At 39.3% G+C, this 26,198-nt stretch overlaps 1 protein-coding gene across 2 annotated transcripts in view; it reads right to left on the bottom strand.

Moving 5' to 3' along the window:
- Positions 1-25,588, bottom strand: part of LOC134533285 (histone acetyltransferase KAT7) — a 438,198-nt gene extending 412,610 nt beyond the window's left edge. For both annotated transcript variants that reach the window (XM_063370739.1, XM_063370740.1), the window contains exons 1-5: positions 25,501-25,588; positions 23,312-24,098; positions 19,951-20,187; positions 18,067-18,299; positions 1,734-2,009 (exon numbers count right to left, since the gene is read on the bottom strand). In XM_063370739.1, the coding sequence (XP_063226809.1) occupies positions 1,734-2,009; positions 18,067-18,299; positions 19,951-20,187; positions 23,312-24,098; positions 25,501-25,518 (1,551 nt within the window). In that variant the 5' untranslated portion in view covers positions 25,519-25,588. The remainder of the gene's footprint in view (positions 1-1,733; positions 2,010-18,066; positions 18,300-19,950; positions 20,188-23,311; positions 24,099-25,500) is intronic.
- Positions 25,589-26,198: the final 610 nt, after the last annotated feature.

Genomic DNA, 26,198 nt, shown 5'->3' with positions numbered 1-26,198 from the left:
CCCGACCTTGGCACTACGGATTTCAAGTCGGAGCACGATAGCTGGATACATGTACAATCAAAGGGTAACTTAAAATGACCCACTAATGAATTTTTTTAATTAATAAAGATCGCTGAAATGTGTTTTGATAATTTTCATGGCAACAATTTGTGCAAAAAAGAGCGGATTTTTGAATCACTGACTAAAATTATTTGCGGAACTACTGAAAATAAATATCCAGAAGAAGTTATATACTGTTTTGTCAGGACAAGAACGTATATGCGTATCAAGTATTTGAACATGAAATATTTTAACGAACAAGACCAAAAACGCAAAGAAAGAAATAAGATGAGGAAAACTACCCTCTACGATTTTTCAGTGTGATAGTGTCCACTTTCCTTCACCATAATATGTATGTTCATAATTTATTTACGATGTTTTTTAATTACTATATTTAAGAAAAGCATTTATTGTGAATATCGCAGCAATTATGTAGGGCTTAAGGTATTTATTGTATTCCAAATTTTGAGTATGTCATTTTTATTGCCTTTATTAAAAATAATATATATGTTAACAATGTAACAAAATTGCAATATTTTTGTATTACTATTGCAATTTCGTTTCTTGTAAACATTATTGTAGACTTTTTCATATTGAAATTTAATTTGCTATAGGGTTGTTTGTATTTTAATTTTACAGTTATAAGATTTTTTATATGTTGTTTACTGTTTACAAACATTTGAAAAATATTTCCTTAACCATATTTCCATTACCATGGCAATAGTCTTGTTAGCTTTTCGGGTAACTCTTCTACATGGATGATAAGATGGTGCGACATCTAAAACATATCACACCACCTTTACATAACTATAAAACTAAGAGGTGTTTTCTTTACATAATATTAAAGAACAATGTTTCCTTGTGGCGTAGGTGATTTAGAATTTCCATTTATCTAGAAAAATGGGCTTTCAGAATGTTTTTTAACACACAGTGTTTCGGAAGGTTTTTGAAGAAAAAAATTGACTACCCGTTTTATTTTTTTGCAGCTGAATTCGGGCACGTGCATGAAATATAATTAATCCGTAGGAAGCGCAATGGTTTAAAGTATTGATGTTGAAGATTTGAAAAGATTTATTGAAATAGTGTGAGAGAACGAGCGAGTTGAGTGAGAAGATGTGCGCTCTCAGCCACATGACGTGCGCAGTTGTGAACAAAAAAATAATCCATTCCGCCTCGCCATGGCGAAGGATGAGTGAAAGAGAAACCTGCTAAACCTTCCCCTCCTCCGGGCACGATAGAACCGTATCGGCTGTGTGTTAGAGGGAGAGCGAGATAGAATCTTCGAGGTTCTGTTAGTTACCGCTAGATGGCAGGCCGCAGAGCGACCGCCAGCGACACCCTTCCCGTCTGAAGGCCACTCGCCACTGACGAGCTGGAACTAAGCTCCTGACCTCCCTACATAGTAACGGTCACCCACATGGGCATCTAGACTTTTTAATGATCATATGATACAAAATTCATTGTTTTCGGGCCTGTGACCGTTTTTTACCGTGCACCAATCGTCTTAAGGGTAGAACAACAACCCCTGATTGTTAGCTAGCTAAAATATGTTCCATCATTTGTCAAGCTATTTCTTCCATTTTTGATGTAATTTCAAACACCAGAATTTCCTTGAAAAGTCTGAATCAGTGCCTGATAATAAATAGCCAAAATAAAGAATACTAGGGAAAAAAAAGAGCACCCTCGTAACTTACAATTTTCTCGCTGGAAGCTGCGAGGGCTTCACGGAACAGCCGCAGATCATAGTCGGATGCGATGTTGGTCAGCTTGGGCTCCCGCTCCTTCTCCTCGCTCTGCTTCTCCTTGTCGTCGTCGTCTTCGTCATCGCTGCTCTTGCGCGGCTTGGCGCGCCACTCCTTCACCTGCAGCTGGTACTTGCGCTGCTCGCTGGTGAAGTGAGGGCGCTTGTTCAGCGAGCTGGTGGCCTTCTTGCGCTCCTCCTCGTGCTTCCTGCGCTCCTGGTACGCTTCCTGCCACACACACACACTATTCATCATCATCATCCTTCATGACTGCCCGTGCGAGAGCCCACTTCCGCAAGACCGACCTTTCCACAATCAAGTAGCCTCTCTCACTCGAGACCTCTGCACCTCTACGTGACATGCGATGGAAACACTAGTTTTTCTAAGCGGCTAACGGGGTTAACAATGAATTGGCATCTGGGGGGCCTTGTATGCATACAAAACAACAATCTGAAAGATGAAATAGCTTGGCTTCTGGGTTGTAGCAGTGTCCTTGGCGAATAATTCACAGATGTTTCTGTTGACATTGCAGTCGCCATCATCAGGGAGCAATGTCGGTGAATCTTTCGCCAAGGACGCGGTTACAACCCAGAAGCCAAGCTACTTCAGACAATGGCCGTGAAAGCCTGCGAACATTATTAATCTTAAAGATGGTCCAGATGGTGTCTGTCCTCACCGGGGTTACTGCTTGCGAGCTCTTGCTCCTTCTCAAACTGTGGCTAACAGGGTTGGTAGATCTCTGCTGAGAAAAACTGTCTGGATGAAGAATGTCCGCAGCAGTGGCATCAAGTTGGGGTGAAAACACAGTGGGCACAACAGTCGCAAATACCTCAGATGACTGGCGACAATCGTCTGTGGCTGAAGCCTTACGCTGGTGGCTCTCTGAACTGTGAAAACAAGAGGGTGTAGTCTACAGGAATATGACCCCTATATGGAGAGTGTCCACGAAGGTAGGCCAGCTTAGGTTCAACCTTGTGGTGTGCCATGGAAACATGAATGGGTTTAACACGCAACGCTGCTATCGGAAGATGTGACATCTTCTCAAAGTTCTGGCTACACTCTCAACTCTGGGCATGTCACGAATGACATTATTGAATTGAAACTATCCAGCTGTACCATTTGGGAATCAGGACCAAGATCTCGGATGGAGAATGCATCAACTATTGCAATTGACTGTAAACATTTCAAATACCATATTTTTTTCTGCATTACAAATTTTTTTTCTAATAATGTATGTGATTTTCTTTATTTAATGATCGTGACTATGAACATTATAAATTTACAATCTGAATTTGTAACATTTTGTGTGCCCTGGTTTACTGTGTGAACCTGATACGAGATTTGGTCATAGAGCCATTGATATTCTGTCAGGTTACATACCCTGCTTCTTGAAAAGGTAATCTATAGTTCAAATACACATATAATGTCCAAACATGGTGTATTGTACCGATACAGAGGTACACATATATATTTATTTAAGTGTTTGGAGTCCTATAAATCAAATTTCAGTAGTTGACAATTCAACAATAGGCTCCCAGTTTATTTACGTTTGGACTGAGAGAGGGGAAACGGCGTGGACGGTGGAAGCAGCGCGGGAGGGGAGGAACAGACTCAAGACGGCGCATGCGCGCCAGTCGTGTGATCGTTGATGGTCGCTGAAACTGTTTGAATTCATCATTTATTATTTTGGAAAACAACTAAAAAGACGTTAAAGTGCAATATCACTGTTTAAAATTCAAGTACTTTCGGAGTTTTATAGAGGCGCAAAAACTTTATTGAAAATTGTTTTAAAACCTTTATGGTTTGTTTACCGCCTGAACGTACGAAGCAGCCAATGAATGGCGTCGTTACTGGCACCCCAGATTAGTATATAACGGCGAGTAGGTGATCGCTGGGAGTCGAACCGCGTCACTCCGCGTAGAAGATCGCGTGAAACGACCGTCGTTCCTGTACTGGTTTATGCAATTGACTATTCGCCGACTATCCTGAACTGTTCGGGAATTTTGCACACTGCGAGCCTCACGTGTCTACCGCGACGTCCGCGTTACGGACTTCGTGATTTTGTTTTTGCTACAGACTGAACTGCGTGTGACATCGTCCGGGGAGGCCAGCACACAGCCCAGAGTATCCTGTTGAGGACCGGAGGCAGACATCTGACACCGCAGACATAAGGTAAGGCATGGACGCCTGAGACCGGGCGTGCATGTTTGGAGTTGCACATAAGCCCGTTGTTTTTGCTCACTGCTCCGGGAACCATCGGACATTTGGCACAGCTCCTTTAGAACTAACCAACGTCTAGAAATGGAATGCACCATGGTGCCCCAGTGGTCCGAAGATAAGAACGTGCTCTACCCCTGAAGAACTATCTGGAATCCTTTTTTCTCTCTCACATAAATTTTGTTGTTGTCAACGTTTATTTTGCACTGGGGTGTGAACATTACATAAACTTTCCTCAGGCTATTGTTGGACTCAGGGATGCAACAACTAAATTTCCAAAGGGGGGGCAATATACCTATTTATAAAGAATCATCGATCCCCCCTATTGAAGCGGGGGGTCCGGGGGTCCTCCCCTGGGAGTATTTGTATTTCAAGGTGGAAAATGGTGCTATTTATTATCTATAAATTGATTACAGAGCACTTTCTTTGCCCCCGTTTGCCCCCACTTCAAGGTTTCAGAAGGGGGGCAAAATACCCTTGCCCCCCCCCCCCCCCCCTGTTGTTGCGCCCCTGGTTGGACTTAAAAACATCCGAACTCCTGTTGTTTTCTTGTGTAATTGGCTAGTCACAGCTTACTTTTTCTGAGGACTTTCAACAATAGACTATATAATTACCTGGTTCTGTTTTGCGAACGTAATTTCTAAAAAAAGCCAGCAAGCACAGTCTCCCGTCAGCATTTTCATTACTCAACATAAATATTTACTTTAATGGTTCGTAATGATGCCACTCGTGAATTGACATGTCATTTTCATACCACCCCCAGAGCTGTGTTAGTAAACAAAACAACACATCTGTTTATTTACATTTAAACCTCCACACACATTCAACACCTATCACCACCATATCCAGTAGTAAAAATATAAAAGAGTTTTCAGCACAGTATCTACACAGAATCACTCCTGTGGCAAGCAGTGAAATTGCAGGCTTCATCAAAGTTACTCCCTTTTCACCCAGAAAATGGTTTACTTTTATGATAATGATCAAAATCAAAATTAAAATTTTTTAAAATATTCTCTTGCCTACACTAATAGTTAATGATTAAAAATACAATAAATTTTAAATAATTTTTTTATAATATTAACTTAAAAACAAATTACACTGATTAGAGGAGGATTATATAACACCATACGGTTTTGTGAAAATTACATACCTCTACACCATTCTAGGACCAAGTGCGGTCCTTCGGGCTAGTTAATCCTGTGACAAATACGCATACTTTTCTCAACTTTTCTAAAACTGAGTTCTATAATGCCCTGTCAAAATAAAGTTTCCGAAACCTGAAATCTCACGCTCAGAAGATAATTGTGATGTTCGCATCTTCTTACATCTGTGAACAGGTATTTTCTAATATGAAGCTTCGCAGTCATCGTTTCATCTGTCACATACGCCTTCATACTCTTTCTAAAGAATAATCAATTTTTGTAACTTTTTTAAAGTTTTTTTAACATTGTAGCATATAATATAAGATGTGTGTGATGTTAAAATAAAAAATAAAGTTTATCACTTATAAAAATGTGTTTTGTTCAATTTTTTTTGGACCATTTAGAAATTTTTTTTATTTTATCTGGCCCTCCCCTTAAAAAGTTTGCCCATGTCTGCTCTACACCCTAACATTGATGAATTAAAAAGCTATAGCGTTTGCTCAAATGTTTACATGATTAATCTAGGTCATTTATTTCAGAATTGTAACATGGTTTATAAACACTGAGAAGAAAAAAAAAAACAGCTTGGAATTAATTAGTGTTACGCAAACAAGCAAATTTTTGCTCATTTCTTTGTGAACTTCACATTTTCCATTTTATCATTGGCAAAAACTCATCTTCTCAAGAGTTATTCTCATTTGAGCCCTCATCTCAGCCCTTCTGCCGGTACTTTCTTCCAGTTTCAAAATACCATTTATGGTAGAAGCTCTTTCAAATGAATCACCGACCTACACTTCTATTTCGTGATCCAAATAATTCCTGGGATGTGGCATACATGGCAGGATCATTTACGGTAATGCTGTTACCCTGCAACTTTAACTGTTTCGTTAATGAGCCAGCGAGGTCAGCAGAAACTAGAGGGACGCTGAGGCTGGGCTCACGTGCAGTCTACAGCATTTCCTGACGTGGCATTGGGAAAACACACATGATCAAAATGAGAAAGTTTGGACTGGCTCCAGATACAGGTCCTTTGGAGTGTGAGTCTAGTGCCTTACCCTTAGCCACGTGGCTCTGAGAAGCCTCACCGACATTCAGTGCAAATCAGTATTCTGTTTCAAAATCCTTACAAACACTGCTCACGTTTCGCTCAACTGGTCTTTTTACATCACCTGCCAGGTCCTACAGCATTTAGAGCACTGCCTCAAGATACTCCAACAGGCTTTGCAGTCCAACTGTTGTAACGGTTCGTTACTTACAAAATAAAAAGATTTAAAACGTTGATTGTAGTTTTTGTTTTATTCTTTCCAATTAGGATGCACCGAAAAATCCAGAACACTTTCAATGTTTCATTCACTCGTTTCACACATATATCTGCCCGTCAAAAAACTGCTGGTAGCTCGCTTGATGAGATTTAATAATAAAATAATAACGTCGATTAAGTCCTTCAGTAATGTTTTACTGCAAGTACACGAAGATGGTGCGACCTCTAACAGGGCCGCACCCAGCGAAAACGAATCTCGCCCCGAGCCAAAACGCCTACGAAGGTGGCCGTAATTTCTAATTATACCCGAAAACGAAATATACAAAAAATTAGGTTGATTTAATAATAGGCCTGGCTCCGACCACCAACGTGAAATTATCTCTTCGTAAATTACATTATAATTTAGCGAGAAGCCATCGAACGCGACCTACTCGTCCAGCGTTCGACAGACGACTGGTGAAATCCTGCCACGGTCTCCTCCACGCAGGGAGTAGACGTCACATGACCTCACCGACCAATCACACGCACGCTTCTTTCACTCTTACAGATACAAGCCAATCACAGAACAAGTTACAATACATGAAAAAACCTTTTACACACAGAACTCTGGGCTTCCCCTGATTAGTCTCTTTTCAATTTCACCTCGAAATCGGGGACTCCCATTCTCGTTCTCTCTCCCACACCGTGAGAGAGCAGTTATCACTCAGTTCCCATACAGGGGGGGAATTACCGTCTTTATCTCCGTTGGCGGGGAAGCACTGTTCCTTTCTCACTCCCACTTACAGGCCTCTCATGCCTCTCTTTCTAACCATCACACAAGCCCAGACACAGTCCCGTGATTTATAATTATATTACAACACGTTAATAAAATTTAAGAACAATAATTATAATACGAATTACTTTACAAAATTAAACTTATTGAGAAAAAACCTGAAAAAGTAGGCCTAAACAGGTAAAAATCTAGTACAACGGCTCATTTGTGAATAATTACATAAAAATTACTAACGATAGAAAATGTCTAATAAAATACTCAATACCTTCTTAAAAACATAGCAGGTGAAAATAACATATACTAGTATCCATAATTTCTGAATATACTGTTTCCTAACTTATACATCACTCAAAAAACATTTGACTTATTACTGCTTACACATAAAAGAAGTTTAAAAGAAAATTATTTATATTGGAGGGCAGGGTTCTGCAATGTTACATAACCCCCCCCAACTTTTCAATTAAATTAACACTACATTTAATTGAAAAGTTACAAAAGTGAAAAACTAACTTGTACAAAATAAATACAAAAACATCCTTAGAAATAAATGTATCCAGTCGTTACTACCCTTGTTTATATAGAAATACAAAATGTTGTTAAAAACTGCAACAACCTCAATTCTTTTGTTAAAAAGCCTAAAATTTGAAAACATACCTCTTACTACAAAGTGTCAACAACTCTTCACAAATGGTCATCTCCCTCTCATAAGTGCATAATACAAGTTACTTTGAAACTGGCTTCTCTACAAGCTTCAAGCAGACACCCCCTGGTCAACGAAGAATCTTCAATAACAACAAAAAACTCTGAACAACTTACTTTTACAACCGTGGAAACTTCGACACCAGCTGTAATAACCTCCATAACTACCTCAACGACGACGAAAAATCTTCAACTCCAGGAATTACGTCTCCACGACCACCTTGACGACGATAAAACTTCTCAACGACGATAAAAACTTCCAACCTCAATGACGACGACAAATAACCTCCAAACAAATTATCTCCTTTAAAATCCCTTAAAAAACCGCTGTTACTCTGATTCTCTGCTGCTTCTGACAAATTCCTCAAATCCCATGAAATAACCACTTTAACCCACAAATTAACCAAAATCTCCACTCTTTATATCTGCACTAACAAAACTTTGACAACACTATCGCTTCAAAACTGTTGACACAAAATTTTCCTATATCCCATCCAAAAAACAACTTCTAACATTTTAAGAATCTTACCAATACCTCTATCATTAACTTCAACCTCTGGATAACACTTATTTCAAAATTAGACCTAGTCTACTCAATATTGATAACCCACGGACTACAACTTCTACTAAATGCCTCAACTTCCTAACACACAGACTCCTAGTAAACTTACCACAACAAAGACAACTCTAAAAAACATTAAATTAGTTATTTGAAACTTCATAAACTTTTATACAACACACTACCTCTTCACTTATCATATTCAAAATTTCTTATTAAAAAGTTACACAACCTCATAATATTTACACCAAAATACACACAAACTTAATTCTTTATCAACACTGCATTTCCTTTTGTTGACATTATTCACTTATATATTTTTAGTATCATTAACCATAGTATAAAAAATACACAAAAACATTCTTATCCTCACACACAAAAAATATACACAGCTCCTTTTCCTCCAATTTCCTTCTCCCTCATTCCTAGCTCCTGAGCTAGCCGAAAGGTAAGGGGCGCTCAATTACAACCCTTTTAGCTGCTAGTCAGCTCGGCTAACCTATTTACCAAATTACACAAAAACTACACCAAGGTTATTCCAACCTCCTCTTATCATTCCTTCCTAACTCCTGAGCTAGCCGAAAGGTAAGGGGCGCTCAATTACAACCCTTTTAGCTGCTAGTCAGCTCGGCTAACCTATTTACCAAATTACACAAAAACTACACCAAGGTTATTCCAACCTCCTCTTATCATTCCTTCCTAACTCCTGAGCTAGCCGAAAGGTAAGGGGCGCTCAATTACAACCCTTTTAGCTGCTAGTCAGCTCGGCTAACCTATTTACCAAATTACACAAAAACTACACCAAGGTTATTCCAACCTCCTCTTATCATTCCTTCCTAACTCCTGAGCTAGCCGAAAGGTAAGGGGCGCTCCATTACAACCCTTTTAGCTGCTAGTCAGCTCGGCTAACCTATTTACCAAATTACACAAAAACTACACCAAGGTTATTCCAACCTCCTCTTATCATTCCTTCCTAACTCCTGAGCTAGCCGAAAGGTAAGGGGCGCTCAATTACAACCCTTTTAGCTGCTAGTCAGCTCGGCTAACCTATTTACCAAATTACACAAAAACTACACCAAGGTTATTCCAACCTCCTCTTATCATTCCTTCCTAACTCCTGAGCTAGCCGAAAGGTAAGGGGCGCTCAATTACAACCCTTTTAGCTGCTAGTCAGCTCGGCTAACCTATTTACCAAATTACACAAAAACTACACCAAGGTTATTCCAACCTCCTCTTATCATTCCTTCCTAACTCCTGAGCTAGCCGAAAGGTAAGGGGCGCTCCATTACAACCCTTTTAGCTGCTAGTCAGCTCGGCTAACCTATTTACCAAATTACACAAAAACTACACCAAGGTTATTCCAACCTCCTCTTATCATTCCTTCCTAACTCCTGAGCTAGCCGAAAGGTAAGGGGCGCTCAATTACAACCCTTTTAGCTGCTAGTCAGCTCGGCTAACCTATTTACCAAATTACACAAAAACTACACCAAGGTTATTCCAACCTCCTCTTATCATTCCTTCCTAACTCCTGAGCTAGCCGAAAGGTAAGGGGCGCTCAATTACAACCCTTTTAGCTGCTAGTCAGCTCGGCTAACCTATTTACCAAATTACACAAAAACTACACCAAGGTTATTCCAACCTCCTCTTATCATTCCTTCCTAACTCCTGAGCTAGCCGAAAGGTAAGGGGCGCCCAACTACAACCCTTTTAGCTGCTAGTCAGCTCGGCTAACCTTTTATACATAACAAATACACACAGTCCTTCCAACTCTCTTCTCCTTCATTCCTAGCTCCTGAGCTAGCCGAAAGGTAAGGGGCGCTCAATTACAACCCTTTTAGCTGCTAGTCAGCTCGGCTAACCTATTTCACATAACAATACACAAATATACACTGCACTTGTCATTACACATCAAATTTTATGCTTTACATACCATACTTAAATTTCCACAAAACAACAAGTTGACAATTCTATAGTCATGGCATGACAACTACTTCATTAAGATACAATCGTATGCTTCTATTCTTTAAAAACAAATTACATGAACAAATGCCCTTCCTTAGGTTTCAAACAATATCTCCCCTTTCAGCAACAACAGCACATAAAATTAACCTTGATGAGGGGTGGGAGCGACCAAGGAGAAGGGACTCACCCTTGCAAAAAAAACATCAGACTCCATGCCGGAAACATATTTAAAATTAACCTCCTGGCACCCCAGCTGCCTCACAAACCACATTACACAAAAAAAACATTTGCTGCTTATTTAGGGCAATACCAACAATTCACCTAAACTCTGGCCATCATGAACACACAAATGCTTCTGCAGCTTCAAAACTCGACGACTGTTATTCATTAACGTTTAGCATTACATTTCATACCTTTAATATAAGATATTGACACCCTGTTATTTAATCCAAAACAAATATTTAGTATTACCAATATGTGTGGCATTTTAATTTAGAATATTTAACCATTTTCAAACTTCTATCATTTTCCGAAAACATAACTCATAATAAATTTTAGTTAACATCTTCCCATGACACAACATTAAACAAACCAAACATTACCCAAGTGCAATGAAATTCTCACAATGTAAAGCATTTTAGTAACTGTCTACTCAAAAGAATTACCGTATTTACTCGTGTATAGCGCGCCCTCGTGTATAGCGCGCACCACGATTTTTGCAACAAATTCCAAAGAAAATTTTTTTTTCCCCCATAAATAAATTTTACTAACATTTTGTGGTACCTGTACGTGTGAAACAAATGATAATTTAAATTGATGTGTGGTGATGCGTCAGGAAAATACTTAAACTCTGCTGTGTAGACGGAAGATAATGAAGCGCTGTATCGTCACAACTGGTACTTGGGCGGAGGGAGGGAGGCAGGCAGTAACAGAGACGCGCGGAGGATTAGATGACTCACCGGTAGCAGCTGGGACGAGGAAGCGAAGGAAGTGGGAGGGGGAATGGCGACAACATTCTTTCTCTCTCTTTTATTTTACTAGCTGCGTTGGCTTTGTGTAGAGGGGGAGGTCTAAAAATAAACAATGAGACGTGCGAGCTTGCGCGCGCACGTGTGTGTGCGTGCGTGCGTGCGTGCGCGCGCGCGAGAGAGACCAGGTTGCGTGTGTGTGTGTGAAAGAGAGGCCTTGTTGCTTGTGCGTATGTGTGGGGGGCTGGCCAGAAACGTCAACAATCACCTGGCAGTTAACGACTTCCACTCCTCCTCCCTACCACACCCCCTTTTTTTTTTTCCGTGTATAGCGCGCATCCTTATTTTTTTCCCTTACTTGAGGGGAAAAAAGGGCGCGCTATACACGAGTATATACGGTAATACCATTATTACTATTACAACAGAAAATATTCACATTAACTTTGATGTATTTATCTTCCTTCTCTTTAAAACCCTTATTATTCATCTTAAAAATTTGCTGTCATAAATATTTTGTACATTCCTATATTATACTATAACTATTCTTCAAAAAATACAAAAACCCTTAAAATACAAAACATTATTAAAAAGTACACAATTCAAAAAATAAAAAAATCTGAAAAACATTACAAAAATGACAAAAATTGCAAAAAATTTAAAAAACATCAAACACGACAAAACTAGTTTTGACTACACCCCTACATCTTGGCAGTGGGCCATACAAGTCCAAACACACTGTTTCCAGATTTTGCATCACTCCTTTACATTTACCATGTCTTTCTTCTGCCTTTGAACAGAACAAAAAACAGTTTACTATCTCGGCAATAGTTCTGTACACATGCTTCCACACAAAAGACCTCTGACCATGTTGCACAGCTCTTTTCAATCCAAGTTCCACATGGATCAGTGCGAAAGTTTTAGTTTTTAACCTATTCGGTACACACAACCGACATCTTCGTACATTACTGCTTACATTTTGACAAAATCTCCCCTTTATGATTTCTCCGCAATTTGCAAAACTCACTTCACTGATCACTTCCTCAGTAAACTCATCTTTAAGTTTATCTGAGAACATTTTCATTTCAATTTCTACTTTTCTCATTTGTTTACATAAAATCCTGTTCACATGTCCATTAACTCTTATTTTTACAAAATGTTTTCTCTACACTATCCGAACATTCCCTGTTTACTTCATCATGAAATTTTTCAAATGTGTTTTCAATGTTTATTTTTTTCATTTACATCATGCCCAACAAATTCGATATTTTCTGTTGACACTATTACTTTCATTTCACAAGTTTCTAAATTAGTTTGTTCCCCTTCCACTTGCATCTCTGCCATATTATTTGCACACTCATCTACTTTGTTGGTACAAGTAGCTACCTGTTTATTAATTTTAAAGTCGTCAAATTTGTTCTTCACCCTGCCAAATTCCTGTCGCAACTATGTACCTATTTCGCTCCTAACCTTCGCAATCTCTTGTGAATTTACCTCAATTTTGTTGTTGATTTCTTTTTGTCCCTGAGAAAGTTCATTCTGTCCCTGTTTCATTTCCTGTTTTAATTCCTGTTTTAACTCCTGTTGTCCTTGCCTCATTTCCTGTTTTAACTCCTGTTGTCCCTGTTCAATTTTCTGGTTCATTTCCTGTTGTCCCTGTTTAATTTTCTGTTTTAACTCCTGTTGTCCCTGTTCCATTTTCTGGTTCATTGACAAAAGTAACTGCAAGATTTGGACTGACCCCCCCATAACCTCAACTGGGCTACTAATCGTCATAATGAAATATACAAATTACAAAATTTTAACACAAATCTTAGTTAAATGCTCAGCACCAAAGAAAAATAATGTAAACAATCAATTTAGTTCAATTTTTCAACTTGCTATTTTCGGCGACTCATCTCACGTTGTCCCGCGAAGTGACGATCTCGATGTCTGGCAATGAGGTCCTGAAGTCCCGCGTTGAGACAGGCCTGAAGTCCCATGGTGCCTTTGGTCCGCTCTGTCCCTCGAAGTACCGCTTTCCTCCGTCTCAGGAACTCTTCGTTCGCTGCATCAGCCAGTCAGCTCTCGCCGCATTCGTCGCTCAGCTGTGCCGACAGTTCGGGAAACACTCCGCTGTTTTCTTCTAAATTAGTCGTAGACTTTTGTTATTTCAGGTTATCGTAGTCACGAACTGTTTTACGAATGTTTATAATTTCTCCTTCTCTGCCGAAAAGTCCGTCTTAATCTCAGGGTCGTGTCCAAATTCAAGCTGCGCGGCCGGGCGCCAATTGTAACGGTTCGTTACTTACAAAATAAAAAGATTTAAAACGTTGATTGTAGTTTTTGTTTTATTCTTTCCAATTAGGATGCACCGAAAAATCCAGAACACTTTCAATGTTTCATTCACTCGTTTCACACATATATCTGCCCGTCGAAAAACTGCTGGTAGCTCGCTTGATGAGATTTAATAATAAAATAATAACGTCGATTAAGTCCTTCAGTAATGTTTTACTGCAAGTACACGAAGATGGTGCGACCTCTAACAGGGCCGCACCCAGCGAAAACGAATCTCGCCCCGAGCCAAAACGCCTACGAAGGTGGCCGTAATTTCTAATTATACCCGAAAACGAAATATACAAAAAATTAGGTTGATTTAATAATAGGCCTGGCTCCGACCACCAACGTGAAATTATCTCTTCGTAAATTACATTATAATTTAGCGAGAAGCCATCGAACGCGACCTACTCGTCCAGCGTTCGACAGACGACTGGTGAAATCCTGCCACGGTCTCCTCCACGCAGGGAGTAGACGTCACATGACCTCACCGACCAATCACACGCACGCTTCTTTCACTCTTACAGATACAAGCCAATCACAGAACAAGTTACAATACATGAAAAAACCTTTTACACACAGAACTCTGGGCTTCCCCTGATTAGTCTCTTTTCAATTTCACCTCGAAATCGGGGACTCCCATTCTCGTTCTCTCTCCCACACCGTGAGAGAGCAGTTATCACTCAGTTCCCATACAGGGGGGGAATTACCGTCTTTATCTCCGTTGGCGGGGAAGCACTGTTCCTTTCTCACTCCCACTTACAGGCCTCTCATGCCTCTCTTTCTAACCATCACACAAGCCCAGACACAGTCCCGTGATTTATAATTATATTACAACACGTTAATAAAATTTAAGAACAATAATTATAATACGAATTACTTTACAAAATTAAACTTATTGAGAAAAAACCTGAAAAAGTAGGCCTAAACAGGTAAAAATCTAGTACAACGGCTCATTTGTGAATAATTACATAAAAATTACTAACGATAGAAAATGTCTAATAAAATACTCAATACCTTCTTAAAAACATAGCAGGTGAAAATAACATATACTAGTATCCATAATTTCTGAATATACTGTTTCCTAACTTATACATCACTCAAAAAACATTTGACTTATTACTGCTTACACATAAAAGAAGTTTAAAAGAAAATTATTTATATTGGAGGGCAGGGTTCTGCAATGTTACACTGTACAAATTACAGGCCAGATGTTCCTTGATTGGTTTGTCTCCACGCCATGTTGAACGAGTGAATAACACTTAGAAAGGTCCCACTTTCGAACAAAGGTTACCATCACTGTATCTGACTTGAGTGTATCTATAGCCCGTCCCACTCTTAGATTGCAGTACACGGCTTATGGCGCGCGCTGTTGCCAAATCTCTAACACATTACGAATTTCAGGAGATGCGTGTCTTTGTAATTCGGATCTAACAAGAAGCATTTAAGAAATCATATCGTAATTTCTAATATTTTATACTATTACATATATAAATTTGTAATAATACCACTTTTATGTAAATTTGAAATAAAAACTATCTATTGTAGATGAAAATTTCTTATAGTTTTCTTTTATGTTCTAAAAATCCCATATATATATATATATATATATATATATATATATATATATATATATATATATATATATATATATATATATATATCACATTTTCATGGGTCCGATAAATGCCATATTTTTGGACAAGTCATGTCCAAAATGATAAATAAAATACGGTAATGGAAATTTTCGGTCGAGTAAGTTATGGGAAAAATCCGAACAATAAGTTCGAAATGGGGAAGATTTTTTGAAAAACAGAAAAATCGCAACAACTCCCATAATATGAATAATATCTAATCCGTTTTAACGTATGATAACTCGGAGTACCTAATGCCGAAAAATGTTTTCTAAATAAATTTTTGATACGACCAGCCATTACTGCATGGGTTCGAAAAAAATTTTCACCGGACAAAAAAAGTAACTGCCTTAGTAGACACCTTATCAGATCTGTTTAAATCGTTTGTAAATATCATAATTATTTTCCAAAACTTTGTCTAAAACAATGTTTGATAAGATGCTTGGTGTTGAGAAGGATAGAAAAATAATTCAAAATTTTGTACCATGATTGCTATTAATTTCCTTTGTATTTATTTCATACATTTTACATATTATGTTCAAGAATCGATTAAAAAATTTTTGTTAACTAAGGAAGCCATGTATTAGAAATTGCTTGTAGGACAGAACCCCACTTATCTAAACACACGACCCTGTTTCCTCTTACAACGGCAGCGCACGCTCTTGTACTGATAAGACACATCTTTAACAGCTATTTCCACGGCAACTGTAGAAGCAATTGAGATGGAGCTGCCTTTAAAAACTAATTCAATTCATTGTGAACATTTTTCATGCTTTCGTCCCCCATCTATCTTTAATAGAAAAAAATTTTTCCACTGGTCAACTTTTTGATGTGTCAGTTTGTGAGAAAATGCATTTCAATATATTAAAAGAATTATTTAAGTGAAACCTGTACAGTTTTTGTCTTAACATTTGTTTGGTGGCGTCCTAAGGCATTAATTTATTAATAAAAAAAATCTGAATGAAATACACATGTAGGTTTTTTATTTTTGATGTGAAACATATCGGAATACTTCAAAACAGTTCGCAGCGAAAAAGTTATGTTTTTTAATTTTTTTCGGACACTTAAAATATTGTTAAGTATTCAAAATAAGCATTGCCTGATGCGTATTTCGATGCTATACAATATGAAAAAAAGCTTGGTCCAAAAATTAAAATTTTTAATTTCGTTTGATATTTGGCAACAACGCACGAAGAAACAAGGACAGTGCTAACGGCAATCGGCGTGTGTTAGAGAGAGAGAGAATGTGCCCATTTACTTCCACACTGCAATCTAAGAGTGGGATGGGACTAAGAAGAGCGAGGGATCGTAACAACTCACAAACACACAGTCAGGCAGAGCCGTCATAGCAGCACTGACATGACACTTGGACCAGACAATCACACAACTACAGTTAATCCTCATGTATTTGCTTCAAGACTCCTTCAACATGCTCCAATATGCCAAGGTTACACCTGCTATGTCGACATCCCAAGATTCCTTGTGGGAAGGACTTTAGAAAACAGTGGAAAATTGTTAATATACATTCTTTCATTTATAAAATTTGTAAAATGAAATTGCAAAACTGATATTGTGCCCGTAACAGACACCTAAATTGTATCCAGTGCTGTAGTCAAGTGAACAGTGTGCACACTGTTATAATCCACAACAGATGAAGTGTCAGAGAACTGCAGTAGTTCTGTGTAATGTGCCGTAAATTTGAAATTTTTGGCACAAATGTATTTTTCACCCAAAATTCTCTAACATAAACTTTGTTAGACCATTGTGTATACCGATCAAATCTTTTCTATTAGAGTCCCACCACTCTTTTCCAACGCTTCAACCTGCGATTTCGCCTATGCTAGAAAGTCGCCACATTTCTCCCCGCCTCGAGTCACGAACCCGACCAGTAAGTGTCCTACTTCGGAACCGGGAGGGCGCCTCTCAGCTGCTGCCCACAGCAGCCCAATTTTCAGACCTCGGCTGAGGTTGGCAGCTCCAGTCATGCCCCATTCTTATGTTCCAGTACCGTCGGGCATGTTTCGATGCCTGGCGTAAGTCTTTTCTCACAAGCTAGTATCCCCCACCACCACTCCTATTCCAGGAACACCTGTCAGAGCAACGACCAGGCCCATTAACCTCACTATGGCGCTTGGACATACCGCTGGCCGACAAACGGCTTGTTTGCGCCATCTCCGGACGACAAAGCGAACTAACTTACCTTAGTTCGGCATTGGAGTGAGACCTCTACCGGCCGCTACCATCAACTCTCGCTTGTTCCCTTTTAGCCAGGAGGTTCCATAAGGACCAGGCTTACGCTAGTTCACCCTCGCGGTACTTCGGCATACTAACACTGAGTCGGTTGCTCCTGCTCTCTGACAGAGCGCACTGCTTTCACCACCGATGCACCTTAAATCTAGGCAACCAGTCAGCTTCATAATTTTTTTTGGTGGGCGGAACAAGTTCTTCACGAGCCTATTCCAGCCAATCAGAGGCCAGTTCCCCCACTCCCTAAGCCTCTGGGCCTCTGCCCCAAATTTAACCACATGTCACATTTTTGAATGAGAGATTCGTCCGTCTGCAGTCACCGCAGTCGTTTCTTCTCGGAGCTTATCGCCCACGACTTTAGCCATGTCACACTGTTTTGGATCACTTCGATCATCACAGACACAAGATTGCTTAGTTTTATCTGTACTGTGTGTTCCCTACCCGAGGAAGCGAACAGCATCTTCACTCTATGCGGTTACCAACTAGGTTGGAGAATGTGTCAAGAGCGTACCTTGCATTGCTGCACGGTCAGGTTGTGGTAGAGAGGGCACGCCTCCACGGTGAAGTGCTTGTCGAGACGTCCCCCAAGGTGTCCCTGGGAGTTGCAGCCCTCCACAGGGCATTTCCTCTCCTCCTGTGCCTGGGCCTGAGCCGAGCTGTTGGCCCCGCTCCCTCGGCCCTTGCTCTTGCGCTTGACGGGGGCCCTGGATCCTCCGGCGGGCCTCTTTGCCGGCTTGCTTTCCGCTGCTCACACACGACACTCGCTCATTATTCACAACACATCCCCATCAGGTCTAACTGGTAATTAAGTCATTGACATAACTAAAAAATAAAGTAATAAACATACTTTCCATGTCAGCTGCTTAAATATACGACTCTGCATAAAGTTGAAGTAGCTTGGCTTCTGGGCTACTGCTCCCTGATGATGGCGACTGCAATGTCGACCGAAACGTCTGTAAATTATTTGCCAAGGACACGGCTACAACCCAGAAGCCAAGCTACACCAGACAATGGCAGTGAAAGGCTGCGAACATTCTGCATAAAGTTCTTTGTCCCTCTGTATGACGTATTTAATACTTCATACTCAGTGAATTTAAGTTACATAAGTTGAAAGTGTTAGCATAATAATTTTTTTTTTAAGTGAAACTTTTTGCTGAGGGTGCTAAAATTTTTGAGCATTAAGAAAATTCAGATTGCATGAGGGGAATAGTTAGCTATGTGATGGGGGAACCAACAGAGGAGCAGACCGCAGAGGAGAGGTAGAAATTACGTAGCATACTTGAACACTTGCATGCTTGCACACGTGCACACTTTACACTTGTACACTTGCATACTTTCACACATGCATTCTTGTGCAATAGCATAATTTAGCACTCACATACTTGCATATGTATTTTTTGATCTGCTACCTCAGGCAAAGAAGATTACGTTTCCTATACCTAACAATATATAAGAAAGAAGATTCACTTCTGTTGAAATTTCTTGTTTTATCCCAAAAGAATGCCACAGGGGTTGAGAGGTCAGGTCAGTCGCCTTCCGCCAGACAACCCGGGTGGTTTGAATTCCAGTGGAGTCGAACCCGAATATTTCGAGAGCAAGACCTGGCGGATGTAGTTAAGCACAGAAGAGTTACCCAGGGTGCTCTGGATTCTGCATCCATTCATTCAACCAGTGCTCCGTTAGCAACTCATCACCTCTCTTCGTCTCTGAAGGCCTCAATAGGGATTAGGTATCTATATGAACCTACTTCAAATTAACTTTCTGAAATAGGATATGGAATTAGTATTTCAATTTCATAATTCATAAACATTATTTAAAACTGCATAATATACATATGCAAGACAGTTACATCATTTCACAAAAATTCGAATGGAATATTGTAATTTATTAACTAACAAAACACAATTTTTTAAGTAGGCTCTTTATTATACATAACTATTAAATATTTATGGAATTAATTTCAACAGTACAGTAAGAGAATTCCAAAATAAAATTCAGTGACTCTTCTTGACCTATTCACAAGCAAACAATATACATACATACTTTTGCAAACAACTATTTTCTTTTGAATTCACGGAAATTTTTGTTTCTTTGCTACACACAAGATGGAGTGTGCCATGAGTATACTTCTTTCCCAATAATTCTTAGCATAAGTGACATTATAGTAAGCTCACAAAAGTGCATTGAAATATTCAGCATGTGAGCGAGTGGGCTCAATGCTGAGAGTTTGGGTAACTAACCTTCTATGTTTTAATGTGTATTTTAGCCAATGTTTTCCCAAGATAAATGACTGTTAAAGTGACGTTATCCACATGCACAATTTTTAATACATCTTCCTTGTTTCCTGATCAGCAGTAATGGTGGTCGTGAGCTGGAGCGCAGAGCCGGGCCATACCTGTGTCCGACTCCGTGTCGCTGGTCTTCCCCACGAGGTGCTTGCTGCGCCGGGCGCTGGACGATCGCGTCGACTTCCTGGTGGCCACCGCCTTCTTGCCCGCGGCCTCTCCCTCGCTCTCCGAGCCCTTGGGCTGGACCGTCGCCTCGGCCCGAGCCCTCGGCGCCCCCGTCTTCTTCAGCACCGACGCCTTCTTGGACGCAGAGTCTGCCGAGGACTCGGTGTCGGAGCTGCTGTCTGCTGGACCCCGGACACGAGTCTCGTCAGGCAGCTAGCCACCGAGTGCCTCGGTAGACCACATTAGGACACAGCTAGCGAGGCCTCCCACCAGTCAACTGAAATCTACAGATCAAGATGTGCGAAGAAAACTTCTTTCTGACTGTGTGTTCTGTACCAGTGGTCCTCCACGGGCCAATTGTTTCCTCAGCTCAAGTGCTGCATGCCACACTATGTCATACACATATTACCATAATCATTACAATGACTCTCTTTTTACCAGAAATTATCTTTATTTTGCAAGATGATTAATGTAACTTAAATAAAATTACTTACTTCAGATATGGTAAACAATATTTTTCAAAGTTAATACAATACATTTTTAAGACTAAGAAATTGAAGAAAAAAAAATTAAACCACAAGATAAAAAAGTTTTAAATTTTTTATTACCTATTTTTTTAATGGGTGTCTTGACTCTGTTTATTCTTAACTAGTTTAGCACCTGTAATTTAATGCAAATGTTTTAAATGTGTATCAGTCAACCAATTCCATACTTTTGACTTAAAAGCCTTCCTATTAAAGAAATGCTGTTATGAGCTGTAGGTGCTGCCAGAGAACGATTCTATAAATAGAGAATGATTTCATAGGTTTCGAAATTGTTTCATGATGTATTAAGTGTAAAATATTTGAATCTACACAGTAAAAAAATTATTTTTTTAAATGGGTATTATGCTGTAGTTCAATATGCTCCATTTTAATTTTTCATACTATTTGGCATCTTGCTAATTTACACAAATATCTTTTTGGATATGGAATATTGAAGTCACTACAAAATTTGACCTTGTTCCAGAGTGTTGTATATATTTTTATTTTTATTTGTGATAGTTAAATAATTAAATATTATAGACCATCTCATTACTAGGTTGCTGTACATGGCTTGTGGTGTGTGCTGTTACTTGGTTCTATTATTATGTTGTAATGTGTAGCTTGAATAATTTATTGTAATACTGTTGAAAATGTGTACATTAGTATTAAATAGACTGTAGCTGGTTTAATCAGTGTGTTATGATGAGCATGTACGAGTGCTACAGTGTCAGATGGGGAAGTGAGTACCACAGTGTGACAGAATCATTGCGGTGTATTTAAGCTGAACATCTTAAAATAACTGATAATGCAGCTAATTCCTCAATTACATACACCTATCCCTCACTTAGCACGACTAATTCGTTCCTAAAAATGCTCGTGTTATTCAAAATCACGTATTCTGAAGCATTAGTTTTCATAAATAGTAAGGCTTATTTATTTAATGTGTTCCAAAAATGTGTAGGAAAATATACTCTACATAATATAAATCCATTGAATAACACTCAACTATAATTGTTACACACCATTTATCTTTATATGCCACCCATCGCACATTGTATGTCAAATACGACACAGTGTAACGGGAGATACGTGGTTATGCACTTTATCGTCAGTCGGCTGGCTGATTTGCCCGCCTGGGCGTGACATTCACCTCACGTCGCATACCTTTCCAAACCAAACTTTACTGACAGGGAAACCGATATTACTGTCCGGATAATAACATTTTAATTTTTCAAAAATTAAAGTGCTTATTCGCGTATCACCACCTAGTTCACACCAATCCTGTCAGGCAAATGATTACTTTTTTCATTCCAATATTCATATAACAACCTTTGCCACGTGAATCATCTGTTCATTTCTGTTCCGGTATCTAATGCCAAACATATCCTGCTAGTACAACCAACAGCATCAGACTTACATAACTTTTGGTAAGAGTCCTTATTTCGTACGATTGTGCGCAGTTTACTTGCATAAAATGAAAGTGCAACCAACATATGCGTGGCCTTCATGACAATCTGCGCTCCACAATACTTCTAGTTTGGTCTCAAATACTTGAACACGATGCATTATGAGTAATCAAGCAAGTACAGTTACCAGCAGCTGAATGGGCAGACGTTGCTTTTGTTTCAGTGAATTCCCTGCCACTGGCTAGACTGAGTTCACGGCCCGGTTTGTGGCCGAGCAACAACGGTACGGCACGGCGGCATACGCGTGGACGTAAAAACATTTTGTTCTTTACACTCCATAGCCTCAATTTAACTTGCCATAGCTGATGTTTTTACAACACCCGAAAGCATAGACAGACCTGCGCGCGCATCTCTTCCCCCCCTTGTTTGGCTAACTGTATCCTACGGCACATCTGTTGTTTACAGAAGTTGAAACAGACTTTGTGGCGTCGTGCACGACTTTTCTTTTTGCCTGCCAAGATTTCTTGCTAACTGAAATTTACAAAAAGACTGGGGCAGTAAAATTCACATCGCGCTAAATGAATCCGAGCAATCTGAAGACGTGCTAAGTGAGGGATAGGTGTACATAGCATTTAAGCAGTGACAGTAGTAGCAGTATGTTATAATGCAGCTGTGAAACACGAATGATTTTAGTCCCTGCAATACTGATTGAGGACCTAGATACATATTTGCCTGCCTGTGTACGGTGGTATGGGGTGGCTAGTTAAGGTGGTCAAAGTAGCTTTGGGCTGATAAGACGACTTCTTTTACATGCATGAGATGTGCTTGGAAATTACTTTACTTCACCAGGTCCGTGTGGTAGTTGGTTCGGAGTCAGATATTGTAAATAAACTTTTACGAGTGGACTTAGTGTTTTTAATTATTGATGAACTGATGTATTGACCTATCTCTCTTTTCTATCTTGTGAGTCACAGCTACTATTTAAATGTTATTTTACAGTATTTGTTACTGATTTAATGTTACAGCAGCTATGATGTACTGTCTAGATTGTGAGAGATGCTATTTTTAACTGTATCCAGTTGTTGTAGTAATCATTTACAAAGGACACTGTAGGTTTGCAAATATTTAAAAAATAAAATCTGTTTTTCCTGTTATGTGTGTGTTTATCCAGTCATATCAAGCTCAGAATACCTGAACATGTCATGGTTGATGTATGTCTCAATAGCTAAACAGTATCTGCAATGCCTAAGCTATGATTCCATCATAGCTTAAACCCTCACATATGCCCCCCTTGCGGGAATTAAACAGCATGCCACCTAATGTAGAAAGCTTTCACAGAACAATCTAAAAGACAACAAAGGCAACAAACCCACCCGATGAATCCGAAGAGACGGTGGCAGAGGTGGTAGAACTCGGGCCAGACTTGCTGGGGGGGACTATTATCGGCTCCTGCTTCGTGAGTTTCGGCTTTGGTTTTGGCTGCACCTTGACAGCAGTATTTTTGATTGGGCTGAGCTTTGGGGGTGACAGAGGGTGGTCACTCTCGCTGCTGTTTTCTGGGCTGAAGATGCTCTTCGTCTTCACCTTCTTTTGCATGGCCATGTCCGATACCTTGCCGGTCGTCGAGTTTTTGACGGCATCTTTCTCCGCACCGGGCTTCTTTGCAATGTTACTCCCGGTAGAGTTTTTCGTTGCTGTGAGTCTTTGTGTGACTGTTGCTTTAGCAGCTGGCTTTGCAGCCTTGGTGACCGGTGTGACAGTTGCCGTTGCCTTGGGCTTTGCCGGTGGCTTTCGCTTCTGGGTGGGCTTCACTATGGGGATGTCGTCCGATTCTGAAGAGTACACCTGTGCTTTTTCTTTCTGCGATCTTCCTTTACCAGATGATTTTTCTTTTGGCTTAGCTGAATCAGCTTCGTGAGGCCCACCATTATTAGAAGATTTCCCTTTGTGCGATGGCGCTTTTGATACAGGTGCATTTTTCTTTTGAGTTTTGCGAGTGTCTGAATCACTCGATGCTCGTCCACTCTTGCCCACACTCGCTTGTGAGGAGGAGTTTTCAGAGTCGGAGGAACTGGACTCGCTTCCTGACGAGGAAGAAGAACTGGATGAAGACGACGAACTGTTGGACGATGATGATGACTCAGAAGTAGTTGCAGGAGTCTGCAACCAAACAGGCAGTAAGAGTGACTTGACAATGAAGTCATATGTCAAATGGATTCAGTTATGTATTCATTGTAGACACTATAATTTAGAGAGAGCCATCTAGTTGAGCACTACAGCATGTGTAGAGCGATAGATTAGCGTCATGCTCCCAGGCTGTGAACGTGGTGGGAAAGCACAGCAGGGTGCTTCTCTCAAAAGTACTACTAAAGGTAATTATCTAGCAGGGGAGTACAATGGGAAAAAAAAACTAATAAAAATATGAAAATGTTTTTCTTTACTTCTTGACATATTTTATATTCACCAGTAATTTACAGTTTTTATGGTTGGTTAGGTTAGGTCAGTTAAATCAATCACATATTCAAGAGTTTACATAGTATTTTTTTTTTTATGTAGTAACCCAACCCAACAAACTTTTTTTTAAAAAAAAAATCAGCAACATCTGCAAAAATCTAACCTTGAAAACATACATTAATGGAATAAAACTACCACCAATTATAGCTTTACCACATGATAAGAAAAAATTTCACAAAGTAAAAAAAATGATATTATTGGACATATATTAGATATTTTTTCATGCATGCCTCTCTCCTAGATAACATCATCCGTGACAACATCTGGAGTACCTAGTCACTTGGGCCACACGTATAAAAATTTTGACTCATCAGTATGAGGACCCTCAAACGACCTGTAGCTTCTACTTTACAAGCCTGGAACCATGACAATCACAAGGGAGAATTTTTAGGGTTTAATTTAATTTCAAAAGGTTAAGTTTACTGACTGTTGATTTGGCATGAAATGACACAATGGTACATATCAAAATGAACAATATTTTTACAGATTCTCATTTTGCAAAAATAAAATATATAAATTAGAACGAATTTATTGATGATTCTGTAAAATTTACCTTTAATTGTGAAATAACACTAAGTTTATTACCTCAGAGGTGTAATTTTTTAGTACTTTGTTTATCTCTCCCTAATATATAAGTTTTTGAGAATGAGTTCAAAATTGCAAAAGGTTATTTTGTGATGTAATTAAACAATATAAGTAATATCACCAAATAAAATTTTTGGAACTTCACTGATTTTCTCTGACAATTTTTTTTTTTTAGATAAACCCCGATGCTGAACATTTACTAGAGCGGAAATATCGAGTCCCTTAAGGTTACATCAGGATTCTACGCCACACCTTCATACACGGAGGCAAGGAGATGTATGTTCGACATAGCATTGGGTTTCATTCTACATTAACACAGACTCAGTATTTATAAAGTACATGGGAGAAATAGGTGAGATAATAAGAAGAATTACAAAGTCAAAGGCATTCTATGTGAACATCTAACATGCAAAAAAAATTATGTTATTAAATAGAAAATTCATATCTGCCAGGGAAAATGTACCTTCTTCTTAGGTGTCATATTTCTCGTCTAAAATCTGTGATTCGGTAATTGTGAACATTACATTTTTGAAATGGCCCAAACAAATGGCACTACCATAATATTTACAAAATTACAGTGTACCAACTCCAGAACTAAACTAAATTTGATGAACAAATAGAAAGAGGTCTACTGTATTCACAAAAACAACTGAATGACATTAACCTGAAAGCTGATTTACGATTGGAAATTATGTTTTATGAATTAAGAATTAAATGTATACTTAACATAAAATTCTATGTATTCTAGGTGAATGGTTTACGAATTTTTTACGAGTCGTGTGCGAACCATACGATGATGATAGACTTAAAACAGATCGTTATAATAAATATTTTTTCCTTATAAATTAAAGAAAGCACCAATCAGAGCACAGTAACGACAGTCGTGCTCTCCTAAGCTTAGAGACCGTTTCTGCCCATCGCCCGGTACCTGAGAGGGTTACACCCCCCCCCCCCCAAAACATCCTGGTGCAGTGCAGTAAGTGCTCCATGCTATAAACGCACCCGCGTGCGCCCTAACTTCGCTTCTGGACCGCTCAAGGACGGACATCTCTGTATAATTATTTGTAAATAACTTAACTTGTAATTGTGTATTTAAATAGGGTAGTGACGTCCCTCGGCTTTAGGTCCCTGATTCCCCGTTTACGTAATTGCCCTGTCTTG

This window comes from Bacillus rossius, chromosome 6 (assembly GCF_032445375.1).
Source record: "Bacillus rossius redtenbacheri isolate Brsri chromosome 6, Brsri_v3, whole genome shotgun sequence".
NCBI classification, from domain to species: domain Eukaryota; kingdom Metazoa; phylum Arthropoda; class Insecta; order Phasmatodea; family Bacillidae; genus Bacillus; species Bacillus rossius.
Note: the sequence above shows the minus strand (reverse complement) of the source record. Positions and strands in the feature narration are given on the sequence as shown.